Genomic DNA, 17,586 nt, shown 5'->3' with positions numbered 1-17,586 from the left:
ACCTGCTGATTGAAGACAGTAACAGACTCCCAGCAGCAGCGGGCGCTGCAGCCCGTTTGCTCGCATGTTTACACGGATAACTTCCGTCCCGGCTGTCGCTCTCTGGTGCTGTGAGCAGTGTTTTGAATAGATAGTTAGCTCAGCTGATTTACAGCAGGATGGAAGAAGAGGCAAACAGCGGTGTTTCTTCACGGGCAGAGAGGAAGGCGCTGGAAAAGGCCAAAATACTACAACGAGAGAGCGAGAGGAAGATTTTTAGACAGGTTAGACGAAGAGGGTGAACGTTTTGTAGCCTGTTTTTCAGAGAGCTGGCTAAAGTGTTTTTAGTGTCTCAGCCTGACAAGCTTTTTGTCTTCTCTCTGTCGACTGAAGGTTGGACGAGCCCTGAAGAAACCCGAGGCCGAGCGGTCGGAGGAGGAGGCCGCTGTGTTACTGCTGCACAGAGAGACTGTAGAGGAGCTGTGCAGGAGACAAGTCCGCAGGAATGTGCTCAAGAGGAAGCAGGAGGAGGTGAGGAGGTGCCAGGCCGAGTGACTGGTGGCTAACAACTGCTTATGTGGGATTTCAGCTGGAGTTGGTTGTAATCAGATGGTAAAAAAAAAAGTCAAGGTTTTAGGTTGAATGACAGGGCAGTGGTTTCTCCAAGACTGCCATATAAAGATACAATGAAACACCTGAGTGCTGCTCTTTACATTATAATGTCCTGCTGACTACATGCAGAGTTGGAAAGAAAACATCCTAAAGTAAGAGTAAGTATAAAAATACCACAAAATACTTTATAATAAGTGGCACCTCTATTCAATATCTTATTTAAAGGTCCAGTGTGTCAGATTTAAGAAGCAAAATATGACAGAAATGTAATATAATGCACATAATTGAGTGCATAGTCATCTGAAAAATAACCTCAGAAGTAATCTATTTATATCTACAATACCTCTTCCATGGGTTAGCAGGTTTGTACAGTATCCCAGCATGGACAAACTAAACGCTGGCTTTAGATTTCGTATTTCTGGTGCGTTACGAGGCCACTGCTGTTCCTCCTTCACGCTAGGAAGGAAATGTTGAGGTGAGGGGGTTGTTATCAGCAACTACACTCCCAGATGCCACTAAATCCTACACCTACACATTAAGTAGACGGACAGTAGTATAGTCAGAGAACTGAAAGTAAAAGTTCTAATTCTGTTGTGCATTTTAATCAGTGACCATGAATCATATTGCATGAGCTGTTCAAATGTCACTGATTTACTGTTGCCAGATAAATGTTGTGGAGTAAATCTTACTATATTTGCTTCTGAAAGGGGGAGTAGAAGTATAAATTACCTCTAACAAGACTAAAGACTTTCCTGAAGTCCCTCAGAACAGCAGGCTTCTGGTTAAGATATCATTTTATTTTTTTAAAACTGAAAGCATATATTAATCGCTCCCAGAGAATGAATCCTGTTTTTGGGTGATCTTACTTTCTATCGCCACAATCAGACAAAAATCTCCACTGATCCACAAGAACCTCTTGCATTTGTTGCTTGATGCAACAGAGACTTAAAACATCTTATCTTTGCTGTATTTCTGCAGGTGTTTGATGATGCTGATGAACTGAAAAGTAAAGTCAGGCAACTCGCTGTGGCCATCAAACAAGCAAAACACCTGGTGGTTTACACCGGAGCCGGTATCAGTACGGTACGCCAAACTTCTTCATCTTTCCTTTTTCCTTTTTAAACTTTTACAGCACTGACAGTGTCTTTCCTTTCAGGCAGCTTCTATCCCAGACTACAGGGGCCCTAATGGTGTGTGGACACAGCTACAAAAGGGACGGACAGTCAGGTGAGATACGCTGTCTTTGCCCTGATGTTATACTATCTGCATTTTCTTTTGAAGTTTGAACTCCAACTTCTATTCCCTTTCTTGTTCTTTGTTACAAACAGCTCGTCTGACCTGAGTAAAGCTGAGCCGACTCTCACACACATGTGCATTAGGACACTACATAAGGAAAATCTGGTATGTGACACCTAGTGAGGTAGACTTTTTTTTTATGCATACTGGTGTTTACACGTACTGTTTGTGTTTGTCTCTACAGGTAAAGCATGTTGTTTCACAAAACTGTGATGGACTTCACTTGCGTAGTGATCTACCCAGACAAGCCCTGTCTGAACTTCATGGAAACATGTTTATTGAGGTCAGACACACGCACATGCCACTATTGTGTTGGTTCTTTTCATTCTAATTACCTTAAAAATGAAAGAATCCCACCCCCTGATAAGTCCAGATATCTTTCAACATAATTTGCAGCATGGTTACCAAAAGCAGGATCCTCAACAGGATTCTAAACTTGTTTTTGGTGGATCAAAATAGCACAGCAATGAGAACAACTGAACTGCACAGTGTACATATGACTAATAAACTCTGAGTCAATAATATGACAAACATGCTGCTTTGGGTCAACATCTTTCAGGTGCATCATGTCTCTCAATCTTTTGAACTTCAGTGTGATGTTTATACTGTCTAAAACCTTCTGCCACAGCAGATCCAGCTGGTACACATGGTCATGTAAGTGTGCCTGTGTTCAAACTGCTTACAGTAGCTGAAATCAACAGACAGGTCAGAGAAAGTGGGAAGCAACACTTGGCATCTGTATTATTCATGAGCAAAACTCCATCAGGACATACAGATACACGGTGCTATCACATGGAAACTGCCAAGAAACCACCCAGAAAACTGTTCTCTAAAGAAAGTAAGTTACCTTGACATGCAGTTTTTTTTTTAATCCTATCCCCAGGTGTGTACAACCTGTTCCCCGGTCAGAGAGTACGTGCGTTTATTTGACGTGACGGAGCGGACCTCGCTGCACCGACATGGGACAGGCCGCAGGTGCAGTCACTGTGGCGCCGAACTCAGGGACACCATCGTGCACTTTGGGGAACGTGGGACTCTGGAGCAACCTCTCAACTGGAAGGGAGCTGCAGAGGCTGCTGGGATGGCAGATGTTATCCTCTGCTTAGGCTCCAGTCTGAAGGTAGGATTTATAAACTACAGTGTGTCCATAACTGTAAAGCAGTACTGTAAAATTCGTTACATACTTGTAGCATCTTCACTCTCATGTGCTCTGTTTCTCTCGCTCTTCTAGGTGCTAAAGAAATACGCTTGTCTGTGGTCCATGAACAGACCAGCAAGCAAAAGGCCCAAACTCTACATTGTCAACCTCCAGGTACATTTCATTTTGTTATTTTAGGTGCAAATCAATTTGAATAAAATGCAAATGAAGTTTTGTTTGCTCAGCAGCTGATTCATGTGACTGTGCTTTTCTTCTAGTGGACACCAAAAGATGATCTGGCTGTGCTGAAGATTCATGGCAAGTGTGATGATGTCATGAGCCTTTTAATGGAGGAGCTGAACATTCAGATTCCTGTGTATGACAGGTAAGGACCATGATAAAGTAACACACACACACACACACACAGTACAACTTTTTGACTCCATGCTCAGCTTCCCATCATTCTGCCTCTTCAGGGCAAAAGATCCCATCTTCAGTCTCGCCACACCTCTGCAGCCAGAAGAGCTGGACAGCTGTACTCGTGAAGTCATAGCTACCATTAACGGACAGGATGACTGCTCACCAGACCCTGGGAAACAGGCAGAAGAACCCACAACAGTGCAGGGCGGCTGGTTTGGACGAGGCTATGGCAAAGGAAGGAAGAAGAAAAAATCTACATAATTAAGGGAACGCTTTTGACACAAGCGATCAATCTCAATTACGGATTCAAATTTCAGTCCCTTGATGAGGATGAGTTGGACTTTTAACTTTAGGGTGCTGTTCTGCATTTGAATCATTTAGCCAGATGCAGTTTATGTGTGTGTGTGTGTGTGTGTGTGTGTGTGATGCGAAAAATTAAGTATTAGTTGAGTATTTGCCAACAGAAAATGGCAGTTTGCATCATAGACATATTTTCTAAAACATACATACAGTTTTTTATGTAAAAGTGGCTTTGATTATGCTACCCTTTATGGCAGCTAAGTGTTAATAGAGCAGATACTTAAGGCTAGTATGGCTAGCAGGGCCTGTGCAGCTTGTAAGACAAAATTTGAATGACAAAGCCATGAAATTATTTTTACTACCACACACCCTTAAAACTGAAAAAAGTGGGAGGAAAAAAGTAACCCTTGTTGACACGCAACACGTCAGATTTTCACACAGTCACAGTGGATACCAACAAGTGACAAGTTTTGATGAAAAAGCCTAAATAATCTGAATTTGATCCTCAAGCATTATTACTTTTTCTGCTATCCCTTTGTATGGTCAGTAAACCACAAACATTTTATTTTAATCAGCATGAAGCCACAGGTGTTGTATGATCCCCTGAAGATCAGATTTTTGATGTATTATAACTTTAAGTTCTGTTTAATGAGTATTTCTACCAAGTTGGTAATTGATGCATTACATTAACTAATGTGCAACATGCCCCTGGTGTGAGCATTATCTAGATGTGACTGAAAATACTGGTGTCTAATGTCTAAGTTACTGTTTATTTGCTCACTGGCAGTGGTATTTTTCAGTGACGTGGCAAATGTCAAAAGAACAGCAGCAGCAGCACTGAGCTTTTTTTTTTTTATTATTATTTCTGTGCTGCCAGAAGAGATTTAAAAGATTCAGGAGCTCAAACATTTTTACATGGAATTTTGAGACTCAAAGTTATTTTTGTAGTCTTTTTCAGACGTTTAAAACTCGCATTGTTGAATGTACCTTTTTTTTTAAACGTAGCTTTTTTTGTGATTTTTATTTTATTTTTTTAAAGGTTTTTGGTTTACTTAAGTTATTTCCTGACACAGTCAGCCTTCACTCTGCTGTTGCTTATCCTCAGGTTTGCAGGGTAGTACTGTACCTTAGTTTACTGAAGTTGTTGAATTTGCCTGTGTTTACATTTTATTCCAACTTTCCTGCAGACTGTGCAGAGACTCTGCTGTTGTCACAACTTTGCCTGCAGCAGAGTATGAAGGAAAAAGTCAGTTTCTGTCGTGTTACTGTAAGTTGCTGTTTTGAGTGATTGGAAACAACCAAATATGTCTCTATTCATTTGTCTCAGGAAGCTGCAGAATTATTAATAATCTTATCCTGTACAAAACGTATAATATGTCAGAGTAGCCATGATAAGCTAATGTTCAGCATTCCTAAAACTCCAGCCAGCGATAAAACTGGACGTGAAAACTCACTGGCTTTTTCTTGTATTTTGCAAAAAAGATGCAGTGTTTATGAGACAATAAAGTATCCTTATGTTAAGTTGTCTGTCCTGAGAATCTGCATTTTCTTTGTAATGGCCCATTTGAGCTAGAAAATCATATTGGTTTAATACTATCATTTACTTGATTTATAGACATGAGACTTTGAGTTGTGCCTGAAATGTATATTTTTATTTGTGTCAATTCAATTAACAATAGATTTCAATGTGTAAAATCAACTAGTTTCTGAAACGTATGACACTTAAAGGTCCAGTGTGTTAGATTTATTTGGCTAAAATTAAATATAATATCTATAACTATATATTTATTAGTGTATAATCATCTGAAAATAATGGTTTTGATACCTCTTCTACAGCATCAGTCATGTTAAATCACCATGGTGACTGGTTGATTAAACTGGCTGTGGATAGGACCTTTTGCATTTTTTGGTCATTTTTGCCTTCGCACTAGGAACAGGAAGGCAAGTGGAGGGGTTTCCATCTGCAACTACACTGCTAGATGCCACTAAATTCTATACACAAGACGTTTAACTTGATAGAGTATTACTATTTGACATAGTCCACTTGAATACTGTGCCTCTCTGTGTTTAGAAATACATTACTGTCTGATTAGATTTTTTTTTTATTTTTTCCCCCATTATTTATGTTTATTATCTTGAAATAACAAATGTTATCCTGAGATAGCCAGGATCATTTTCTTGATATCTTGAGAAAAAGAGTCAGATATGATAGGCCCGAGTCAGATGTGACTTCATGCCATGCTGACCTGGTGTGACTGATCGATATATTCCTGCTCCTCTGACATTGCATTAGTTATTTCAAGATAATTACATAAATAACTCGAGATCTCAGGAAAACAAATTAAATTAAGTAATTATCAAAAACCAAGAAAGCTAAGAAAATAAAATGTATGACTGCCTAGGGCTTGTGTAATTTATCAAATGGGGAGAAGTATTCAAAGTAAAGCAAAGTAAGAAGCAAAACGGGGCAGTATCACAATGTAAAATACTCTATTACTAGATTTTGTCACCCAGAGCAAAAATCATAAAAACTTTTATCATTATACAAGTTTAATCTTTAACAATTCTTCCACAGCAGATATTATAATACTGTAGCTGTAAACACTCAGCATTAGAAAAATACAGCTACTGTAGCTGTAAACACTCAGCATTAGAAAAATACATACATTGGTTTGGTGCTTACATAAGGAGTAAACATTTATAATCATCACTTTAAAAGTTACATACATTGTTTTTGGTGCCTGTTTGTTTCCCAGATATATTAGTGTGTGTGTGAATGGGTGTATAAGAGACATTAACTTAAAGAACTTTGTAGAAAGGCGCTTTATGAAGTTCAGTCCATTTCCTTGTATTAGTTTACGGGCAGATCTGCCACATCCAATATGGCGGCGACGTCGACGTACGATTCAGCGCTCAATGCGGCGTCTATGTATATATGTCTATGTATATATGTCTATGTATATATGTTTATGTCTATATGTCTATGGGCCTCCCTCTCACTCCTCTGTCAGTGTTTGTGGGTTGAGCATGATCACGTGACGGGCGTGATTATGCAATCATCACGTCAGCGTGACAGGATTCGTTCGATGTGACGTAGAGTTGGAGGCGTTGGCCGGTGTCACTGTCCGTCCTGGAGAACCTGATACGGAGCAGACGTCCTTTAAAGTAATCCACGGAGAAACCGGACCGTTACAAAGTCTAACACTTTGACTTTTCGTTTTGTTTTTTATTTCTACTTCCGCGTAGTAATTTACCCGAAACTGTCGAGATGATCAAAAACGGCCACCACGCCACCGACGAGCAGCGGGATGAAGCCGGCTGCCGTAAGCCGGGTGGCTCAGTGTGCAGCCCGGAGAAAAGAAAGCGCATCGTCCGGTTATGGTGTGACGGCTGGTGAGTCTCTGTGCCCGCCACTGACCTTTTACTGTCGGTGCCGGTTTATTAAAACTCTTCCCCACAGTTTGTCGTCCTGTACGCGGTCACAAGTTACCAACGGTGGGGTAGCATGCTAATGCTAACTAGCTACTTAGGTTAGCAGACAGTAACTTGGCAACAGGCGTGAAACCAGCCCACCATACACAACCAGTTCAAGTGTTAAGATCACTTTACTCTCTCTCTAAGGCCCAGCCCTGATAATTCAGTGCACAGTTATTAAGGTTAATGTGTTTGACTGATAAGTCGTTGTCACTATTTTTTATTTCATTCACAAAACTCAGTGTGTAGTGTCCTTCAGGCACGCTGTAATCATGTCCTTATCAGTTTTATGGCATGAATTAGGGACAATGTCCTCTCTGTTCACACTATCATAACTCCTTAGTAGGGAAGAGGTTATGAATGATGTGTGTGAAGCTATAACAGGACAGATCTGAAACTATTAATTCAAGTTTAGAGAGGATCTAAAGGTGAAAATCCACAAAGCGCTATGTTGCCTACGCCCTTATTCAGACTCCTCACAGCCGACTCAGAGGGAAAGTTATGCTGCCTTAATACATGTCTTATGAAAATACTTGATATGTCCAAACCACATCTGCTGTCTGTCTCTGTCATGTGAAATCCTGCTGTTAATACCTCCACAGTTGTCTTGGCAGTTTTTTGGGTTTGGTTGTGTTGGTACTTGAAAATGATCTGAAGATTTCTCAAGGGCATTTCTGTAGTCTTATAGTCTGTCTGAAACATCTGGGGCGCTGGTTCTGACATTCATGCCAACTCATGAGTCAGACAGTCATATCTCTGTACGGGCAATGTTGTGTTAAGCTCTTGGAAGGAAACGCCATGATCCTCACGTGATTCAGCTGCTGCTGAGGAGATAACTGACTTCTGATGCGCAGCTGCACAAGGAAGTATAGCCGAGTTGCTGAAAGCTCCTTTGACATGGTGCATCTCATATGGTGGTTATAAATAACTAACATAGTGAACATGTCGTTCGCTCTGATGCAAAAAGGGCATGTTTGTGTGGCGGGCTGAGGGGTTCCCTCCTTTTTTGTCATTAGGAAGAGACGTATCATTGAGGCATGTACTGACAGATAAAATATTAAGACAAGAAAGAGACAGGAGCAGATGGAGGAAAGGGTAAAGAGAAATATTATTACTACTATTAATTTTTTCATAAGTTAATTATATGAAAAAGAGAAAAAGTACTTGGAGATGTTGGCTGATCCAGGAGGAACTAGATAATGTGTTGCATTTCATTAATCAAATGTGTAAAAGATTGCTAAGGTTGCATCCAAATGTCATTGTCTATTCATATTTTACTAATTGTTTGATTCCTCTATTATTAACCAACTCCATCTAATTAAATGTTGTGGAACATCTTTAGCCAAAAAAATCACACTGTACAGCTTAATGTATTTACTTTGTCTCTCTTGGAGTACCTGTCTTGAAGTATACATCCCGTAGTTTCAACTGGCAGCATAGTGTTCAGCTGACCCTGGCGAGGTGAGGTGAGGGATGATGAGGGATTGTTGTTAAGGAAATTCAGGTTAGCAGCTTGTGGTAATACCATTATAGACGAGAGGTCTGCCTGCAGAATGTACAGCAGTAAATTGGATCTTTTTAATGAAGCGGCTTCTGCATGATCTGTTGGAAATCACCTACAGTTACAGAGGTGCTAAGAGGAAGGTGAAAGAGAGGCCAGAAGATCTGAGAAATGGAAATTGAAACAAAAAGTTTCAATAACATTAAAAACAGAGATATGACTGTCTGGCCCTTCCTCAAAAACTCTGCTTGTTAAATGCTCTTTGAGATTTCTTGAATCGACACAAATGTGTAATGTAAACCCATTCCTGCTAATAAATTATTTACAACAGTATTTCTTTCCACTAAGGTATCCTCACCTCCAGCTGCTCGTGTCTGTGGTTGAACTTGATGATCTTGTTATATTCTGAAACTGTAGAAAATGTGAAGCAGCAGGGTGCAGAAGAAAAGCGAATTCTCATCAAAACCTGAATAAACTCAACTGAAACTGAGCAAAATTCCTATCTGAGTTCAAGAATACAACCTGGATCCAGAGATAGGAATTTTCATAATTTACTTTCTAGTTTTGTTTATTTTTATTTCATTTTTCTTGTGGTTAAATTCAGCAAAGAAATCATGAATTGTTGAAGTTGCCTAACGGCAGAAAGCAAATAAACACTGGCACATTGGACACACAGTCTCTCTGATCATAACCTTTCTCCCAGTAACCTTTGTCGTCTTTACTCACCTTGTTAAAAGGTCAATCAGTCTGTGTTTTGGGACATAAACTGTTTGATTTAGAGAGGATGTTTTCACAGCAAAGGACACACACTGTGCTCTACTGTGCAAGGTTGCCATAAAAAGAGAATAAAGATCATGATGAACAATAAACTAAGGAGAATAGTTCAGTCAAAGCTATCCTGCTTTGAAAGACAATAAATGTGCTAAATTGTTAAGGCTACATCTCTTATTCTTGTGTGTGTTTTGTTTGTTCGCATCAGTTTTACTCTGCGTTTGTTTGAGCACAAGTATCTGTTGTTCTCCATAGTTATGACATGGTGCATTACGGTCACTCCAACCAGCTGCGGCAGGCCAAAGCCATGGGAGATTATCTCATCGTGGGAGTGCATACAGATGGTGAGTCTGCCACACACGTACACACACTCTGATATAAATGTCTCTGAAGACATTTTTTTTTTTTAGATCAACTTTATGACAAAGACGTTTTTGGTTACTGCAGACAAACGTGGCAGAAAAATGCATATAAACGTTCATGTTAATGATACAGTGTTAGGACACTGATGTAAGCTATGAATTGTTATGCTGCAGTCCTGAGGATCTGTTTGCTTTAAGTATCATGATTTTACACTTTTTCATTCATTGGCTAATTGAAACATCATTGTGAAAGACATGAAATAATAAAGCTCAGTGAATATTTTTCACAGAAATCATGAATTGTTGAAGTTACCTAACAGCAGAAAGCAAATAAACACTGGCACATTGGACACACAGTCTCTCAGACCATTACCTTTCTCCCAGTAACCTTTGTCGTCTTCACTCACCTTGTTAAAAGGTCAATCAGTCAATCCAGTATAACCACAAACATTAGACAACAAGACAATGCAAACAAGAATAAGAAGTAAAAGAAATATAAAAAAGGAAGCCACAATAAAAAAAAACTGAAGAAATGATAAGGAAATATTCCCTGTCAGTGAGATGTTACTATTCCAAAGAAAGCATGATTTAATAGTATATGATGAGGAATACAGAGTAAAAGTATGATTCTCATATTTGTAAGGTAGCTATCAAAGTAAAGGGAGACCTGTTATGAGTGATGAGCACAACATGCATTATTCATTTCTTCTCTTTTAGTTTGTTCCATTTCTCATGTGTTGCTGTTGCTGCCGGCTATACTAAATGTAAAAAGCTGCGGTACGGATCGGTTCACACAGACTACTATAGATTTCTCAAAACTGGGAACACATTAATCCACATTCATTAGGGTGTCATGTGACCTGACACTGCCACATCCACCACAGACATCAAGATCATGGAAAACATCTTTGCATAAAGTTACATTCCTCTGTAACTAGCTCAACAAGCTTACTTTGTGTCACTGTTGCTGTTTCTATGGTGACAAATATCAAGAGCTTTGACAAGGTGACAAGGCACTAAACTGATTTTTATTTTGCTGACCAGGAAGCTGATTTGTTCAAACACATGCCTGCTTTGTAATATAGTATACATATTTAATTATTTTATAATAAGTCATAAATTGCTTGTTACATGATAATAAGACCATGTGGCATCTGAGGCAGCTGGACTTGTTTGCAGATCTGTGAAGACATTTCACCTCTCATCCGAGAGGCTTCTTTGCAGAACTGCAGGAGCTTCTCATATGAGAGCAGCTCATGTGTAATTACGGGGACAATGTTGCGGATAGGAACTGACGGGATAGTTGCAATCCTTTTAACAACTTAAAATGACAGAAGCAAGCTAACAAAAATGATCTTCACGGATCTACAAACAAGTCAGCTTGCCCCAGATTTAAATCTTCATAAAGATGTGTATAATAGCGTAACTAATCAGCACCCTGCCTTTTTTGGTGAAGATGCTTTAATACAGATGTGAATGATGTGCCCGCAATTAACAGTTGATTACCTCTTCCTTCCCTCAAAGCTGAGATTTCCAAGCACAAGGGTCCTCCAGTCTTCACTCAGGAAGAACGCTACAAGATGGTGCGGGCCATCAAGTGGGTGGATGAGATAGTTGAAGGAGCCCCTTACGTCACCACCCTGGAGACTCTGGACAAGTACAACTGTGACTTCTGTGTGCACGGAGGTGAGCCAGTTCACGGCCACTCTTTGAATCCAGTCCTTAACATACACAGAGACACGACCAGATGTGATGATGGACTAATTTCGTTTTGTTTATGTTTATCAGATGACATCACGCTGACGGTAGATGGTAAGGACACATATGCAGAGGTGAAGCGCGAGGGCCGTTACCGGGAATGTAAGCGCACACAGGGCGTCTCCACCACTGACCTAGTGGGACGAATGCTTCTCATGACTAAAGCTCATCACAGCAACATGGTGAGTTAAGCTGTGTTTATATGTGACGCAAATGTTTACAGCAGTAGTTATTCTTTAGTGACTGATTCATCGTACGTGGTCCGTATTATGCTTTAATTACATTCCCCACAGTATTTGTATTTACATTCCTTCATTTGCTTTCAAATAGAGAGCGGTAGGCATGTACCTGTGTACTGTAATCCCTTAACTCAGAACTATAAATTTCCCTTGAGTGTGTGTGTGTACTCCGAGCAATGATTTATTTATTTATTTGATTTAATTTCTTTAATCACTTCTGCAGGATAATCCAGATTACCAGCAGCATACAGACAACTTTGGAAAAGTAAGTAGCACGGATTTTTTTTCAGTCAAACCTTGTCCTGTAAATTAGTCCGGATTTTAAAGGATATCAGTTAGCAGTGTGACGCCACATAGCCTTCATTACATTTTTCCAGTGAAATAAAGGTTTTGTTGTGTTCAAGGGTCCCAAAGGCCACAGTCCATGGACAGGAGTGTCTCAGTTCCTCCAGACGTCGCAGAAGATCATCCAGTTTGCCTCAGGAACTGAGCCTCAGCCCGGAGACACAATCATCTATGTGGCCGGAGCATTCGACCTCTTCCGTATCCTTTTTCATGCAGAAACAACAAGAATTGAGTTATTAACAAACACGGGAAGAAATCATGTCTGCAGTGGGTATTGTTTTTGCCTTGACCATAAGTTCCTTGCAGACATTGGCCATGTTGACTTCTTAGAGATGGTCTATAAGCAGGCGGAGAGGCCCTACGTCATCGTAGGTCTGCACTTTGACCAGGTACACCTAATTACAGACATGCACACACACACATCTCAGCGAACCATTCACAAGACGGTGAGAAATTAACCCCTCCCTGCTGTGTCAGGAGTAACATTTGCAAAAAGTTAAGAGCAGTTCAGACTTTTATGGTTAGACAAGGAAGAAGCTGCTAAGTGCAATTATGGGGGTCTAGGAATGTAAGATCACACAAATGATTCAAGTATGTTTGAACATGTAAAAGTACTAAATGATCTCTTCATTCACTACAGGAAGTGAACCGGTACAAGGGGAAGAACTATCCAATCATGAACATCCATGAGAGAACACTGAGTGTCCTGGCCTGTCGAGTGAGTGCGCGCATACACACACACACACACGCACACACACACTCTCTCTGACCTCTAAATGTTCAGCACAGCGGGATGTATTTATTTTCCGAATGCTTGCAGTGCTGCAGGCTGAACTTGGCTCAGTTTGCTCCATTCCTGCTGGTCAGCTATCAGTCTAGAACAATGAGTCTCTGTGCCCCCATCTGCACTGTGTGTTTGTGTTCAAGTTAAACCAACTTACGAGAACGTTACACAAACCAAACATGTTACACAATCTGAAAACCACTAAATTGCTATGCTCTGCCAACAGTTCCACTCACGATGTGGTACAGAATTTAGGCAGCGAGTAATAAAAACACACCGTTGAACTGTCTTTGGTCCAAATAATGCTCGACAGTTAATCTTTGACATTTAAACATAACCTCACTAACTGATGTGAAGAAAGTCAAATCATTAGAGAATTAGAAAATGTATAACTATGAACCTGTCTTTCTCTCTTTAGTATGTGTCAGAGGTGGTGATTGGTGCACCATATGCAGTAGGCAAAGACCTGCTGGATCATTTTAAGGTGAGTTTCTTTTGTACTTGTCATTTATGGCAACAAGGGTTGTAGTTTCATACTTTACTTACATACTTTTGTAGTTCATTCCAGGCGTACATGAGAGCCCTTTTACCAAACATGGTGTGTGCAAATATGAACATGAAATAAGAAGGAGGGCAGTCAGCATGTTTATTAATATATAAAACAGTAATGTGTAAATTATGGCCAATTAATTTTGAGTTTTAAGGTTCATTCTTAAGCAAAGGGTAACGTGCTGCAATGTGGTGGAGCCATTAGTTCACCTTCAAAATATTATAGCAGCAAAAAATGTCAGCTTCATATTAAACTTCCTAAAATGAAAACCCAGTTTTTAAGCTGTCATAAATAAATTACTACACTGGGTTTGTAATTTATCGAATTAGATTTAAACTAATTTCACAGAGGTTCACACAGTTTTGATTAATTAAATTAGGACAGGGCAATAGATTACTGTATGGTTGCTGCATTTGAAAGATTCTCCTTGATTTATTGAATGCACTTTGTAACTTATAGCCCAATACTGAACCCTTTAGCGCCCCCTTGTGGACAATTGACATATAAGAAGGGGAAAGAAGTTCTCCATGTTTAACTAATTTGCTAATTTTGTTGTTGACACACTACTTGCACACTGTTGCTACTTAAAGTTTCCCTTCAGAGATTAGTGTAGATGTGTGCCTGTAAAAAAACAAACAAAAAAAACAACATAAAGTTAATAACGGGTTCACCTTGGCAAAACAGAGAGGACACCAGTTTCTATTCAAAGTAATAAAGAACGTCCTTAACATCAGAAAGCCAGAATAGAGTAAACCATTTGTCAGCATAGGGCTGTTCAGGGACAAGTAGTGTTACGGAAATACACTTACATACTGCAGGAATGTTGTTCCATCTCTGCACATGATGGGTGATTTAACCAGGTGTGTTTGTGAAACTGTGCAGGTGGACCTGGTGTGTCATGGCAAGACGGAGGTGATTCCAGACAAGGATAGTTCAGACCCCTACGCTGTGAGTACAGAGTCCTCTTGTTTTTGATCAGTACATCAACATCAGCAACACCTGAGCGATTGTTCTGCATTAATATGTTTATTTTTGAGACTATTTTATGGATATAAATATTGCTCAACAGAAATTTTGTAGTAACCACAATATTGGTCAATTTTGTGATGTGATAAGTAGTTAATTTTTGTGTGTGTGTGTGTGTGTGTGTGTGTGTGTGTGTGTGTGCGTGTGTGTGTTAGGGTTTCTTGATTTGGTTCAGGCAGACGTTTTCTCAGACACCTTCTCATACATACATCACTCACTTATCTGGCTCTGAGTGTGCATGGCTACAGGCTACACTAACACACAAATCAAAAAGCAGAGGAGAAACAATACAGACAAATACCACAAAGTCATTTGACCATAAATTACATTAGTGTGGTAGACCATCCAAAGTGCATTCAAGAGCTAGATGTCATCACATACTGGACAAATGATAGATAGATAGATAAAGCTAAGTGTCTGAATGGGTGAATTAGTGTTTCAGCCTGTCTGGGTTTCTCATTCCACCACTGTGGAACAGAACAGAGATTGTCTGTGCAGCTAAATCTGAAAATAAGCATTTTGAAACTATCTGGCTTTGTTCTAATCACCTCAGTGTTCCCTGCAGAGGGACTGTACAGGGTGTTCAGCCAAGATTTGAAAGTAGGGAGCAAACAATGCTCAGTTGAAAAGGGACTGTGAACTGTGTGCTGAACAACGTAACAAACAACAAACAAAAGTTGTTTACCTTTGTTTTTGTTTTTTAAATAATGTTAGTATTCTTAATTATTAAGAACGTAACATAATATAAATTACAGGACAGAATAATTAACTGTAAAAACAGTGTGCAAACAGCCAAAGGTATGCATACTCATTCACAGGGGATGATGGGAACTTTAGTCTTACCTTAGTTTGATGTAGCCATTTGTGTTCTGCCCTCAGGAGCCGAGGAAGAGGGGAATCTTCAGGACCATCGACAGTGGGAACAATCTCACCACTGATGACATTGTCCAGAGGATCATTGAAAACAGGTCAGGGACTTCTTTATCTGCACTACTTTATTTCTCCTTTTGTCTCTTTACTGTTTTAAAGTGTTCCTGTCAAGTTTATTCATCATCAGTTATCTTGTGTGTTCCCAGGCTGCAGTTTGAAGCCAGGAACCAAAAGAAGGAAGCCAAAGAGATGGCGGTGATCGAGGCGATGAAGAAGAAAGAGCAGCAGGACCAGCGTGAAGCTGCAGCCCAGGCTGCTCACTAGAGAGACCTCAGACCTAGTCCTGTGTGTGAATATAATCATCCCGGTAGACACAGCTTTAAGAAGGTGGACTCGGGTGGACAATGGGCCTGGCTGGATGAAACAACCAAAAAGAGGGGCAGTCAGTCTCTTCTAGTCCACTGGGTGCAGAATCTTGCTTTTAATATTGGGTGAAGCGGTGTGTCATACATGCTGCTGAGTTAGCTTTTCACTGTCCTCATCTATACAGACTACTCCAGTCTAATGGGATTAAAATAGATCTGCCTGGACAAGACCACAAAGAATCTGAACGTGTAACATATTATGATTTAACCTGCAAAGTCCCTTTAAACCCCTTGTCGTCCACAGAGAACTTTTTAATGTTATCATCTGTCACGTATTGTTTTTATTATTCAATCACGCACTATGTGTTCCTGTATAGACATAGAAGTGGTATGCCTAATTCGTAATAAGCCATAACTTATTGACAAATCATCATTGTCAGTTATGTTTTTAGATTTTTAAACAATAGTTTTTAATGATCAGTCTTAGCAGTGTCAGCACTAAAGCTCAATGTGATCTATTTTTCTATTCTATTATTATATAGACATAGATCTGTTATTTAACACACAAAATGTAGATTTGTTTTCATTTCTCTCACTATGTTTTTGTCCATCCAGAAAAAAAACATTACTACGTTAAATGATCTGTGAAAGTGTTTTAATTTTACCTGTGGATTTTAACTAAATTTGCACCGTGTGCGCGTGTGTGTGTGTGTGTGCGTGTGTGTATGTGTATGTGTATGTGTGTGAGAGAGAGCAAGGTTAGTGAGTGTTTGTGCTGTAAATGACAGTAGTGCCTCATTCCCAAAGCTATACTGTAACTAATTTAAGGGCTGTGACTTGTATAAAAAAAAAATTCTTTACCAGAGCGTCTCTACAGCTGTCTGTAAAGTCGTCCTTCTTTCTTCAGTCTGCTTTCAAGAAATGTGTTTTAATCAAACTAGAAGGTTCTTCTTCAGACTGCTTCTGCAAACTTTTATAGATTGTAGAAGGTGACTGTTGTTAAACAGGACACATTACTTGGAAGTGTGACAGTGTGTGTTTTATTAAATGTGTCTGTGAGTTGGAATGAAAAATAAATACGTTTCTAAATATTAGATGCAGGGACTTTCCACAACCTTTCAATCACTATGTTGCGATGTGTCAAATTCCCTTTTAATAAACAAATTGGTAACATGGTGAAGTGTCATCTGATGTGTGTTTTACTGCAGCAGCAGCAGCTTGTGATGTGCACGCCCTGATGACAGAGATCTTTGTCGGATCAGCACATATTCACGGTTCACTGAGTCAGTGAAATGAGGCCACAGCCCCTCAGAAAACTGCTAAATCCGAGCGGTCCTGTCTCTTTCACACCGCTCTCAGATTGGAACAAAAAACTGCAAACCGTCATTACAAACACAAAAGAGGCTTTAATCCGCCAGCCCGAGCACCTATCACTCAGCTGAGAGACATCACAGAGACGCCTGTACAGATACTGAAACATCAAGATCTCATTCTCCATGTACATTTGGTCTGTGCAGTTCTCATGTAGTTTAACACCGCTCTGGTTTTTAGTGAATGAAACGGTGGAGATAGACATTTAGGGGCCTCAAAGGGCCTGGAGGAGACCAGTTTGGCAACCACTGCTGTAAGTGTTTTTGTCTTTTTGTGTTTGTTTTTTGTGGACATTGGCCTTTCAGCTGTCAGACTAATGAGAGAGATGACTAATGATGACATTTAAATATTATTTTAGGGAATTTAAGTGCCATGGTTCCCACATGGGGGTCAGAAATGAGTCCCAAGATATAAAGGGTCACCAG

General features: G+C 39.9%; 2 protein-coding genes across 3 annotated transcripts; both read left to right on the top strand.

Annotated features, from left to right (window-relative positions):
• The first annotated feature begins 32 nt into the window (after positions 1-32).
• sirt7 (sirtuin 7) lies at positions 33-5,283 on the top strand. The gene is made up of 10 exons (XM_019260198.2): positions 33-263; positions 373-510; positions 1,570-1,674; positions 1,748-1,818; positions 1,920-1,992; positions 2,072-2,170; positions 2,771-3,007; positions 3,119-3,199; positions 3,304-3,410; positions 3,502-5,283. The coding sequence occupies exons 1-10, from the start codon at positions 159-161 to the stop codon at positions 3,704-3,706; spliced, it is 1,221 nt and encodes a 406-aa protein (XP_019115743.1). The 5' UTR covers positions 33-158; the 3' UTR covers positions 3,707-5,283.
• A 1,541-nt stretch (positions 5,284-6,824) lies between these two features.
• Positions 6,825-16,970, top strand: pcyt2 (phosphate cytidylyltransferase 2, ethanolamine). Of its 2 annotated transcripts, none has more exons than XM_010744989.3 (12): positions 6,825-7,138; positions 9,747-9,835; positions 11,378-11,539; positions 11,642-11,793; positions 12,074-12,115; positions 12,255-12,393; positions 12,502-12,584; positions 12,836-12,913; positions 13,398-13,463; positions 14,412-14,477; positions 15,435-15,523; positions 15,632-16,970. In XM_010744989.3, exons 1-12 carry the CDS (start codon positions 7,014-7,016, stop codon positions 15,747-15,749), a joined length of 1,209 nt encoding a protein of 402 aa, XP_010743291.1. In that variant the 5' UTR covers positions 6,825-7,013; the 3' UTR covers positions 15,750-16,970. The 2 variants fall into 2 exon arrangements, with proteins under 2 accessions (XP_010743291.1, XP_019115744.1); XM_019260199.2 differs by lacking the exon at positions 6,825-7,138 and adding an exon at positions 8,135-8,314.
• The last annotated feature ends 616 nt before the right edge of the window (positions 16,971-17,586 follow it).

This window comes from Larimichthys crocea, chromosome X (genome assembly GCF_000972845.2).
Source record: "Larimichthys crocea isolate SSNF chromosome X, L_crocea_2.0, whole genome shotgun sequence".
Classification (NCBI taxonomy): domain Eukaryota; kingdom Metazoa; phylum Chordata; class Actinopteri; family Sciaenidae; genus Larimichthys; species Larimichthys crocea.
This window is presented reverse-complemented; position numbering and strand designations above follow the sequence as displayed.